The sequence below is a fragment of the Alosa pseudoharengus genome, unplaced genomic scaffold (assembly GCF_046254945.1).
Source record: "Alosa pseudoharengus isolate Yale_2024_CS ecotype anadromous, Long Island Sound unplaced genomic scaffold, YU_APseudo_1.1 YU_APseudo_1.1_scf_7, whole genome shotgun sequence".
In the NCBI taxonomy this organism is placed as follows: domain Eukaryota; kingdom Metazoa; phylum Chordata; class Actinopteri; order Clupeiformes; family Clupeidae; genus Alosa; species Alosa pseudoharengus.
The window spans coordinates 38274935-38288082 of NW_027468859.1; the positions used below are offsets into that span (position 1 = coordinate 38274935).

Here is a 13148-nt window from a genome sequence, read left to right on the forward strand (position 1 = left end):
AAACTATACATTATCAAACAGTGTATCATATTCTTATAGAATCTAATTAAGCAATAAGCCCCGAGAGGCCGTAGGTTACATTGATTTTACAACAGCTAAGGGGCGTTAGCCTACCGACTTGAGTGCCTTATTGCTTTTTCTAAAACTGTTACTGTAAATACCTGGCAAAGTTTCATAAAGTAAAGACACTGCAACAAGACATGTAACAATTTATTCATAGATAATCATTGTTCCGCCAAGAAATATATTTCCTCTATCTGAATGGTTGCCAAGCAACGTCAACATTGTTTCAAGTTATAGTAGCGCAGTAATATAGAACGAAATGCGTATGCGTCAAGGTGTATGTTTATGCTGGATTTTACGGCATCGAACGCGATTCAGTCCATCACAATCAAGGACCGGAACTATCAGTTACTATTACATCCTTCACCCATTTACATACTCATGAAAAAACATACTTATAATATATTTTCAAATACTTTAAAATCACTGTTGTTTAGTGTATTGTCAATCACTCTCACAGATTCAGTCTATTCAGGAGAAATGAAACAAACAGACTTACAGTAACTATCCCTATTACGGTATGTATTGAAAACAACAGAAAAAAGAGAACATGCTTTAATTCTGCAGTAATTTCCTGTGTATTAGCCGCATGACAGTGTTTTATGCAAATTAAAAGACAAAACCATATTAACTGCCCCCGTGTATTAACCTCATAGCTGAATACATTTTGCTAAATCAATATATAAGCCACAGCTAATAGTTGAGAAAATGACGGTATTTAAGTGGATCTTACTGACTGTTTTGGAGCTAAATATCCTCATCCATACTCAAACAGATCTGAGAAATATTTGGGATGTTAGTTTGGTCTTAGTACGTTAGCCCTTCACCACACAGCATCTCCTTGTGTTTGAGGAATGGACAGACTGATGGAGTACATTCATATATACTGTGCATGTATAGTATTTTAACATGAACATTTCTTAGAGATACCCATCTCCTGACAGCCTAATATGAAATGTCTGTCCAATAAAAACTCATTTTAAAGGGTTTTCAGCTGTGAAGAAATTGCTGAACACTGATAAATGTTCAATTTTATGAAGAGCAGAAACACAGGAATTCACCCAGTTTGTAGTTAGTTTATAAACACCAACAAAACAAGGATACTGGTAATTGTCACCTGCCACAGCAGTTAAACTGCTTTCTCATAGCGAGGATGAATGACCAGCTCAGGGAAGCCAGTGTGTGCATCCATCTCTCTGCTGAACTGGAGGTCGGTCGCTTCTCCGATGACCACCTCGGCCGTAGTGAACACCTCCAGGTCTCCGAGGACGTGACCGCCGACAGTCTTCCCGTCTTTATCAGCGAGGCAGATGTGCAGATGAGCCTCCTTGTTCAGTGTTCCCACCAAAGACACAATCTCAAAGCGCTCGTTCAGCTGAATCACCTGACATAACGCAGGAAACACAGACTCATACACACAAAACATTTACAATGACAAAGCAGACAATCATCAACAAGGCATCATCCCAGAATGTAAAATAAGGGTTTTGGAGGCACTTGAGACTTAGCAAAGCTGAATATATCCTGCTGAGCAGTTTCTATTGAAATGCTGGCAATGTTACGTTTGATTTTGACCCCATGCCAAATACCATCCCCCACTTTTCACCAGTACACCAGCAATTACCAATACCCCATTTCTTTTTTTCTACAAGATTCAAGATTCAAGAATTTATTTGTCACATGCATAATTTGTGGAACAAAAAGCAGTGAAATGGGGATTGCGACTGCTGTGCAAAGTTTAATAAAAAATAGAAAAGTAAGAAGATAGAAAACAGAATGGGGGTGGGGAATAAATAAAATAAAATGTAAAAAGTTTATGAAGAGGGGGGAATTATGCATTCATTGTCCGTATGGCTTGGGGGAAAAAATACATAGAGTACAATACACCAATACCCCATTTCTTTTTTTCTACATAGAGTACAGGGCAATTCCACGGAAAATTTACTTTTTGTCACATCCATAACGCCAGTGAAATGCCTTGGCATTTGTATGATGTGAATGATAACATTATTTTTTTGTGCATTTTTTCTCATGTACATTCTTAAGACAAACAAAAAGCAAATGCTCAAAATTAATGTGATCATTCACATCATACCATACCATCACATTTTATTGGCATTATGGATGTTACAAAAAACATACGCTAGCGGCGGTCATATAGGGATTGTCAAAGTTTTTTTTTTTTTTTTCCCCCGTCATCTACTTCCTGAAATTTTGGTCAACGATACCCGGGGCACCGAAACACCGGGGCACATGAAATTTGGTGGGTATGTAGCCCCACTAGACTTTTATGGAAAAATTTCGTTTGGTCCCCGGGGGCCACTCCCCCTCCGCGCTGGGCCCCCCGAATTTCATCCATGGGGGGGTCTAAAAAATTAAGTTATGTGTACATTTAGTGACTGTACACTCATTGGCCTTTAGATGGTGGTGCACACATATACACATGCACACACACACACAGGCACCCACATACTATCGGTATTAGAACGGCCGATACATAATTACAAATTCAGTAGGATTAAAAGAAAGCCAAAATAAATATTCATCATCATCATCATGGCTGCATTTCCAGTATTGGCGACAAGTAGTCGTTTGTCCACTAGATGGCGCATCGTTGCAGTGAGACATAATTTTGTTGGAAGTTAATCTAAAGTGGGTTGGAAAGACACTACGCTTCCTACAAGGACAAGACCTACAGTAGTTTACCGCAGAGAACGTCTAAGGGTAGGATGGTTTCTGCATGACATGTAATTCCCATTTCCTCTTGAAGCCGAAATAAATCTGAGAATGTTTATCGGACATGCTTGTTTTTTACTGCAGGTAGGCTACGTTAATCCTATCAATAGCAGAACGTAGGTAAAATAATGTTACCGTTAGCATGGTTGAGTGATGGAGGCCAATTTGATTATTGATGTATTTGTAGAAAACCATATGCGTTTATAGGCTACCAAGCAAATCGATAACAGCACTAATTGTATCTTTCGACTGTCATCTCATTTGCTTATGACCATAACCTAGGCTACTAACAGGAGCTAAATGAGTTAGCCACAACACGTTCGCTATGTGATGGTTTTTTAATGGAAAATATATAGGCTACCTGAAAGATAACCTGTCTATGATGCACCCTAAACACCGGGCTGGGACATTTCTGCTCAAGGTCTCAAAAAGCATCTGAGTCAACGTTCATTCCCAAACACCCATATAGGCTACTTCAATCCTCTATTTTCAATGGTGATTCAAGTAAGGAAGAGCATGGCTCAAAGTAAAGTAACTGAAACTACATAAATTCGTCAAAGTGAATAATTTGTGTCAACTCGCCGCAATGTAGATTTATTAACGCACCCGTGATGATCTACATCTCCATTTAAACCAGATGTTTTAGAGCGCACGTTGAGATGTATTCAGGGCAGGGCTGTACCTACACATATTTGTTGCACGTGCTACAAAAATCATTCTTTGCGATGGATGATTTAGTACCAACGTTACACGGGTCAGATACAGTTTTTCCGTGAGACTGAGGCGCTTTTTGTTTGTTCGAAGTGCGTGTTTAGGGTGTGAGAGGGGAGTCGATGTGCTTTGATTCCAGCTTAGTTGTAGTCTATGCGATTAAAAAACACGTGTGTGTGAAGTATCCAAACAATGATAACGCTTTCATTATGGCTGCTTTAGCCACAGACCTTGAGCTACTGTACAGTGGGTTGGGTTCCATTTAGAAGTGTCCACTTCATTCGCCCTTTCCGTGATTCACAGCTACGTGAAATGTATTACTAGCCTACTGATATGCAAAACGATTAACTTTTCGCCATGAGGTGGCAGCTTGATACTGTAAGGTGTAAGCCATTGGTTCCAAAGGAGATTTTATTTGGGTCGCCAGCATAGCCTAGTGACAATTTGTGTTGTGTAATAGGCCTAGCATAGGGCCTACCTTATATAGCTTATAGTTTGTTAACAGTCACGGTTTTGTCATAACTCCCTCTATGCATTTTTGCATTTAGAATAGCTCTAAAACCGGGGGGCGAACACGTCGCAGGGGGGGCGCCAGTGCGTGGATATCTCAATCGCAAAATTAAACAATATTTCTATCGGGCGCCTATGGACTAGGCTGGGTGAAAATCAAAAGATTGCGTCAAAAGATTGAGCTTAACCATGGACCTCATGGTTGCAAAATGCAAGGGAACATGAATCAGCATATTATTTGCACAAACAATAACGGACAGTAGCTCTTCAAATTTGCCCGTTAAAATGTGTATGAACAGTCTCGCAACGCATTTCATGAAGGCCCTTTTGGACATGTCAGTTATTTGCACCACTGGGTAAAACGGCATTTTGTTTTAGACTACTGGTATTTAATTTGTGCATTGACAATAAAGCTGAATATCATTTGAACTAGATGACTAAACTTATGCATATGTAGAAGAAGAAACATTCATAAAAATCCATGACATGACCTCTTCTTGATAGCTGTTGAAAACTGCATGGAACTGACAGGGATTGTTTTGTTTAATAATAAATAAATAAATACATTATGCTGCTACCTTCTGCTTTTCCCAAATACAATGTAGCCTACAGGTGTACCTTTCATCAGTCCAGTTGCAATGATGAACTGCCCTACTTGTGATTGTTTAGAGATTTTATAACAATGTTACAGATTTTTTGGCCCAGAAACAAATCTATTCACCTTTGCAGCGCCAGTAGGCTACTTTGTGTGCGGAATGTGTGCAAACACACATTCCAAACAAGCATACACAAAAGTTCCAAGAGTGGGGGATGGTGTAGAAGATGGAGACAAATTCATTAATATGATTTATTTTCGCGGAATGGATGTGCAGGACTGAGCGGCGGTCATATTTTGTACCGCTACGCGGTCAAGTTTTCCATGGAATTGCCCTACAGTTACAGAAGCCAGTGGCACATGTGGCACTGCCCAAGTAAACCACTAACTCAGGGGTGGGCAAACTGCGGCCCACGGCCGGATCCGGCCCGCCAAGCACTTTCATCCGGCCTGCGCATTTCATTTGGTTATCAGGCTGCTCGCTATTTTTTTCCTGCGATAGAGACGACGTTGGTTAGCTTTACTGCAAACTGCTTTTCACTCTCCTTAGAGAACTTTTACAATGTCAATGTCAAAACATCATGTTAAATAGAGATCATGTTAAACTAAGTTAACTCTTAGTTATCTCCTTTGCAGCAGATCTAACGTGAACATTATGCGATCCATTTAATTGGGAACGCGTCTGCACTCACGAGAGGGAGAGAGAGCCGCAGGTTCCAGCTGGCTTGTCAATGTTGATAATTGATATCTCTTCTTATAAGAAACTTTTAAAAGGAAATCATGAAGGCAACAGTAGTTCCCACTACTGACCTTTTTAAAACTGTGATGGCCCAGCCGTAGGTACAGCACTAGCCATAGCGGAGCAGTCAGAAGATCATTGAGAAATAAACGTGAATTAAAGCGACTGTCTTAAAGCGACAGTGCACAATTTATACATTTGTTAAACAGCATAAAATTAGCAGTATGTTTAAGCAATTAATATTTTAAAAGAAATACTTTTCATACTAAATTATAGGCTATAAAAAATGTATTTTTTTTATGTGTGTGTGTGTGTGTGTGGGGGGGGGGGTGTTGTTGTGCGGCCCGCCGCCCAATTTTCAAAACCCAATGTGGCCCTTGAGCCAAAAAGTTTGCCCACCCCTGCACTAACTGTTGCAAATTCACCTCATTGGTATTCCCTGCGGTGGCGTTTGCCAGCCGGAGCGTTGCCTTGGTGACGCTCCCCACACAGGTGATGATGAACGGGGCCCGGAGTTTCCTCTCCTCCACAAACGAGAGCAGAGAGGAGAGCAGCTCCTCACCAGGGGCCAGGCGCAGAGCGAAGACCTGCAGGGATGAACCTCCATCGGCCTGAGACATGGAGGACAGGATAGGGGGATAGAGAGGCCACAGGGAGGGGGGTGAGAGGGAGAGAGAAAGGGAGAGAGAGAGAAGGAAATAGGATGAGAATTAGAGGGGTAAGGATGGAAATTAAGTGAAAGAAGGCCGTGATAAGTTTTTTTCAGTAATGTCAAAATCAAGAAGAAACTAGCTGAACAAGAATACACTAAAATTACTGTGTTACCACAGCCATGATTTTTTTTGCCAACATACATCTGTGTGGCGAGGCATGTAATACATATGTTCTAAAGTTGAAAGGAGTATAATAAACCACTTGAAGTGTGTTATAGGTGCATTGTGAGGTGTCGGACATGTTTGATTTCATAGACTAGTTTGCAGTCACATGTTGTATTTCAATGAAAGGGTATTTTAAACTGAAAGTTAATGTTAATGATATATGGGGTATGTTTTTAAAATATGTTGGTGGGGATTGGGAATCACATGATTCTTTTTTGATAATTTGTTCTAATTGGATGGTTGTTACACTTTGTAAGGTGATGACTAAATGTGTATATGTTATTGGGATATATAAGTAGCCATATAAGTCTAATTGATTTGAGTCAGCTGTGTGTCACCTGACCTATACAATTTAACTGGTTGATCTTTTAGTCCGAGTGAATGTTCATACCAAATTTAAGAACGTGCCTCAAGGTATTCTTGAGATATCGGGAGCATGGGACATACATGTGATCATGGACCCACCATCCAATCAGTCCAGGTAAACATTTGTACTAAATTTGAAACACGTGCCTCAAGGCATTCTTGAGACATAGTATTCACAAGAATGAGTCTTTCAAGGTCACAGTGACCTTGAACTTTGACTTTTGGCCACCAAAATCCAATCAGTTAGTCTTAGGGTTGCAAAGGGGCCGAACATTTTCGGTAAATTTCCGGAAACTCACCGGAAACTTTCCATGGGAAATTACGCTGGGGAATTTTGGAAATATTCCAAATTGGAAACTTTCATGGAATTAAAGGAAATGATGGGATTTTTTGGTAATTCCTACTGTTTCATATACAAACATTAACATTTTGTTTCGTAATAAGCAATATGAGTTGTTTGTTCGTATTTTCGCTTAGCTTAGCATACAAAGCTAGCTACCATTCTAGCGGGAATCCCATTCTCTGCCTATGGTTTACTAGCGTGCTAAGCTAGCAACACTGAAACCACTGAACTGCCCAAGATACACCACGCCACTCAACAACAAAATCCAATAAACCTCTGAAGTTCGCCTACAAAAAAGCTGCCATCTTTGACATCAGGTATCTGCCGGGAAAATAACACGGGGATTTTGAATTATCGCACCTGTTAAACTCTCGCGGGGATGAAAAAGTCTGAAATGCAGATGTTTTCCTGAACACACTTTTGTCCTCTGCCTTCGAGTGGATACTGTGATCTCCAGTATGTGAAGGTGGCACACTTAGATTTTTGCTACCCCAGAGCTAACTTGCAATGCAACTTGCCATAGGTAGTTAGCTTCAATTAACAACCGGAACTCCTTATATAGGCAAAGATGACCGTTTTGGTTCTTTATTGTAGGCGAACTTCAGAGGTCTATTGGTTGGAACATTGACTGACTATCAGTTTGTTCAGTTAGAATCCCAGAAAATGGTAAAATAAATAAAACTAATATAATGACACAACATACCACCCTAACCAAACCTTATAGATTATGTAAGTTATATATAAATTGTCAAGCTTAATCAGACAGATTAATCGTCCCATTACAGTTTATGCAAAATGACGTACACACATTTGAATGAGGACAAACGTGACGACAAGCCCATAACTGGGCAACTCTGTTTGCAAACTTCCCCCAGTTTCACACCAGTTATTCCCACATGAGATGACATTTTCACTGGGAATTTATTTTCCCCATGCACATGAACGCACCATAGGTTTCCTTTATGTCTAGTAGCCTATGCTGATTGCTGTGTGCATGGGATTGACGTATGTGCAGGGTAGAAATTTGATTGAAATTGCATTAAATCAGGTTGTTTTAACTAATATTATACTGCAAGATGGGGTTTTGTCCACTACATTTAAGTTCCCTGTTATAGACTAACTTGCCATATTAAAAATTCACAGTTTTTTCCCATTAATTCCCGTATATTCCCGTTAATTCCCATGGAAAGTTTCCAACTTTGAAAATTCCTGGAATTTTGCAACCCTAGTTAGTCTTAGAGTCCAAGTTAGTCTTAGGGTCCAGGTAAACATTTGTACTACATTTGAAGCATGTGCCTCAATGCATTCTTGAGATAACACATTAACAAGTGGGAGAAAGATAGTAACCTTCTACTCTGACCTCCAGAATCGAATCAGTTCATCTTAGAGTCCAAGTAAACATCAGTACTAAATTTGAAGAATGTGCCACAAGTCTTTCTGGAGACATAGCTTTCTTTATTTTACAAATTTAATCATTCAATCTTGGAGTCCAAATAAATATTCCTAATCAATTTGAAGCACATGACTCCAGACATTCTGGGGATACTGCATTTACAAGAATGGGACATACATGTGGTCACGATGACCTTGAACTTTTGAGATATAGCATTCACAAGCTCATAAGACTTTCAAGGTCACAGTGACCTTGACTTTTGACCTCCAAAATATAATCGGTTCATCTTTGAGTCCAATTGAACATCCATACCAAATTTGAAGCGCATGCCTTGTGCTGTTCTTGAGATATAGCATTCTCAAGATCGGGACGGACAGATGTACCTGGATGGATATACGTACAGTATGTATGGATAACATAGAAGGGGTGATCCATTGTCTGGCCCCTCTAATATTTAATGGGATTTTAAATTGAGTAAGGAGTACAATCCTATCAATTTATGGCATCAGATGGCTCAGTGTATTTGCTGTGTTCCTCAATAACATGAGGGAATGAGTTCTCAAGAGCATTTGTCAAATAATGTTAAATAAACACAATTTTCAATAGCTGGATGTAATTCTATATTTAGCAAACAGGTTTCATTTGAAGAGTGTATTTTCAACACACAAGGTTTTCAAAAGTGTACTCAGAAGGGCATGTTTAAGGACGAGTGTTGAGTATGTGAAAGAAAGACTGTGTGTGTGTGTTTATGAGTGTATGTGTGTGCGAGTGACCAGCGGTGGCCGTCTGGTGAAAAAGGGGGCCTGTTTGCGTTTGTTGGGTGCCGGGTCACTGGTTCCATTCAGGGCGTCTCTCTTATCCGCTCATCTTTTTTATCAGGCTCTCATTCTCTCCCTTGTCCCTCCTCAATGGGCCCTCTCTCCCAGTCCCAACCCCCCCAAACACAACTCCAGCCTTATCTGCCTCAGTTCTCCCTCCGAAGCACTCCTGACACTGAAAGGGCCCGGCACAGGCCACCTGGATTGGGACGGAGACGGCAGCAGCCCGTCCGCCTTTTCAGAGCCACTCTCTGGGCTGCGGGCCAGCTGCGGCATTGTCAGGACGACCGTATACCCATCCACCCATTCAAACTCCAATTGAACGACCCCCACCCCCCATCCCCACACGCACCACCCCAAACCCATGGAGACTGTGGTAATTATAACCGGTCAGCTAGTTAGGACTGTGCTCTCCCTTTCTTTTCCTCTCTCTCTCTCTCTCTCTCACACACACACACACACACACACACACACACACACACACACACACACACTGTTTACACATTTAGGTTGCCCCTCTGTGCCCCTCGAAGTCCACTGGTCACTGTTGGTCTGCTGTGTTGGGCCTGCCTGGCAAGCAAATGGGCAAAGGGGTGAGCACAGAGAGGCACACTTGCTTAGACGGTGGTCCATTCATACCGCTAACAAGATCATCACGGTCAAATACCCGCGAACACGACCAGTCAACACAGCAGGGGTGTCGGGTTCATTTTTGCATGGCTACAATTATTTTGTCCATTCTCTGTTCTCACAAAGCTGCCCACATGCATGCATGGCAGCAGAGTCCACCACAACATACTTAATCCTCACATCCTGTAGTTACTAGATACCAACAGCAGATTCAGCAACTGCTGACAGCCAGTTTAACACAGATTATTCCAAACACATAAATGGCAACACTAATGACATGTCTGTGAGGGCAGTTTAGTTGCAGTGACATGATGTGACCACTTCCAGCGAGTCCCCAGCCATTTCTTCAGTGGAAATGTCGATATTTGGTCTCAGTCTTTGGGACCACCTGGCTTGTAGTTTATTATAATACATGGGCTCAGCCCCCTTCTCCCCTGATTGCTTCCTCAAAGCTTCCTCCCACCCTGGAGAAGGAATAATCTACTGACCCAGTGGGGGGAATCCTGGATTAGAGATCAATGGCCATGAAGTTAGGGGAGCAGGCTTTGGCGACATGCTGGCCAACATGTACGGACGAACAGTGGATGCCCTACTGAATGAGAAATGGACACACAGCATACATGTCCTCATGAAGTTCTCATAAAGCACCATTTCACTTTTACTGGGTTTGTTGATGTGTAATCCACGATAACATCATGCACAAAACGCTTACTGTTTTATTGAGTCAAAACAAAGTGACTATTAACCCTCTGACAAAGAGGACACACACACGCACACACAATTCCATTCACTGTGAATAAACAAAGTGATTTTAACCTGCCTCTCGACAGCAACCACACAGGCCAACACAGGCATGGCTGCATGCTTTAAATCACATCAATTAATAATTTCCGCGTAAGTAGACTACTTGTCTTTCATCGTTTCCAGCTCAACCACCTCAAAACGCCTCTCACAGCGACAAACAAACACTTATGTTAACAGGAGATTGAAGCAATGTGACATTTAGTGCGTGGCAAAACAGAAGAGAACGGTTTAAGTGTACTTCTCCACACGAAAATATAATTGACCGTGACCACAATAAAAGGCGAAGGCAAACCGCCCACTGTTGAGGTTGATGATGAGGTGAAAAGTCGTGATTCTGAATCATTTCAAAAGCGCGGAACTTACTTCAGGCTTGAAAAGATATTTTTACAAATGTCGCCCCAAAAACCAAAACTTCTCGGCGAACGATAAAAGCCAGTGACAGGACGCAGAGGATACGAATCTGTGTAGTGTCTATCTGAAATCTTTCCATGATATTGGGCACACTTTTGCAGTGGTCTCGTTTTCACCCTAGAATAAGCCTACAGCTCAACAGTAGGCTTGTATTTACATTGCCCAGTGCAATGAACTATAGCCGAATCATATCTAACAAGAAGTCACCTACCATGTTTCAAAGTTTGTTCCAGTGCTTCTTGAAGGCCAACTTCTTGCCACGTGAGAAGCACGTGGTACCACCACGTTTATTTATTTATTTATGTCCCATATATTTCAAAACCGGATGGTTTCGCTTAGCTTATAGAAGTTTTTGGTGTTAAAGGAGGTCATATCGTCTGTCACGTTTCCGCGTTCACATTATCAACCACAGACGATTTCTGACAGAAATAGGTCTAATTTATTATTCTAGTCTAATTATTCTCCTTAATGTAGTCTTACCATGTCATTGTTTTTATATTATTGATTGAATGGACATTATTGTTTTATTATTGCTTTTCCCCTCATTTCCATTGCTTATTTTATTAGGCTATTGATTGAATTGATATTGTTGTTTATTATTACTATTTCACCTTATTATATTTGACCAACATTCTAATCTGTTCCCTGTTCAATTTTAAATATTATGTTGTTTTGTATTTGTGTGTCGCTTTGGACAAAGGCGTCTGCCAAATCCATAACCATTATTGTTTGCAGGAAATGTGGCCCAAGTCTCCAGATTTCCCCATATCATGACATTAGATGACACGATCGCAGCACCTCATAACCATTTGTTGGCCTCTTCCACCACCTAGTGGTAGCTTTCCTACTGAGCAAACAACACGTAGTCCAATGTCCCACCACCTGTGAGGTTTAGGTGGGCTTATATCAACTAATAAAGTGTAGGGTTTTATAGCTGCTCAGGACTATTTATGTTAAAATCTTATATTGGCTGTGATAGTCTGTTAGGAAAAACGAAAAAGGGTGTAGGCTATTAGAAATTACGAGATAAAAGAAACTGAGACTAGCAATAATGTATCAAATAATTAGGCTATGGTTTCACATTTAGCCTAATTCATTGATTGCCCAATGGAATAGTTGGGTCATTAGGCTTAAATAGTTGCCCAAGGCTCCAACCAGCTGTGTTCAAAGGAACAAAATATCGCCATGGGAATTTGGATGATTGTATGACTAGTATTTTGGGGCAGCCGTGGCCTACTGGTTAGCGCTTCGGACTCGTAACCGGAGGGTTGCCGGTTCTTACCCCGTCCAGTAGGCACCTAACCCACCCCCCCACCCCCCACCGCTCTCCGAGAGTCGTTGCAGGCAGCTCACTGCGCCATGATTAGTGTGTGCTTCACCTCACTGTGTGTTCACTGTGTGCTGAGTGTGTTTCACTAATTCACGGATTGGGATAAATGCAGAGACCAAATTACAAAGAGTAGCCTATATATACTTAGACCTACGTATACTTGTAGAGCCTGGGCTATGCCCACATAATTCTTCACCATTAACTATTGATTATTAACCATGAACAAATTTGAATATGTCATGGTTAATAATCAGTAGGTTGCATTGGTTAATAATCAATAGCTGGGTTTCTTTGTAAATGTTTTTGTTTGCGAACATTCCAGTAAGATATCGTGCCATTTCCTCACTGTCGGCATATCGACAGTAGATGGCGTCATCAGATATCTTTACAAATTGACGTTGTAAGTAAGATTTAGGAGCGGGCAATATTAGGGCTATTTTATGTTCACGTTATTACCATTGACTGCAGGTTATTAGCCTACATGGAAGATTCTCAGAAGTTGATTTTTAGAGCAGCTTACAGTGTTAAGAAGAATTACATGGAGACGTATAGCACTCCAATTACGTGGCATTTTCAGCAGTTGGACAGCGCCAGTTAGACTAGACTACTGTGGACGTTCAAATATAAAATGCGCAAGCTCTCTCTTTCTCTCTCTGTCCCTCTGTTAATTTACAGTTGGCTATCAATGGGTCAACTAATTTAAATGAGTTGACAGAAAAATCGAATTGATGAACTGAGGTGTTTAGTATTATTTGTCAGGTAGAAACCGAAGACCCTTAGGAATGTTCCCACCACAGATTAACAGGGCATATAAGATTTTA

The 13148-nt window shown here is 41.0% G+C and overlaps 1 protein-coding gene across 1 annotated transcript; it reads right to left on the reverse strand.

Annotated features, from left to right (window-relative positions):
• Window positions 1–216: 216 nt before the first annotated feature.
• On the reverse strand, window positions 217–11276 carry LOC143109331 (bifunctional protein GlmU-like). Its single transcript, XM_076271985.1, has 3 exons — window positions 11209–11276; window positions 5780–5965; window positions 217–1447 (listed from the first exon to the last, which is right to left on the reverse strand). Exons 1-3 carry the CDS (start codon window positions 11209–11211, stop codon window positions 1193–1195), a joined length of 444 nt encoding a protein of 147 aa, XP_076128100.1. The 5' UTR covers window positions 11212–11276; the 3' UTR covers window positions 217–1192.
• Between the last annotated feature and the right edge of the window lie 1872 nt (window positions 11277–13148).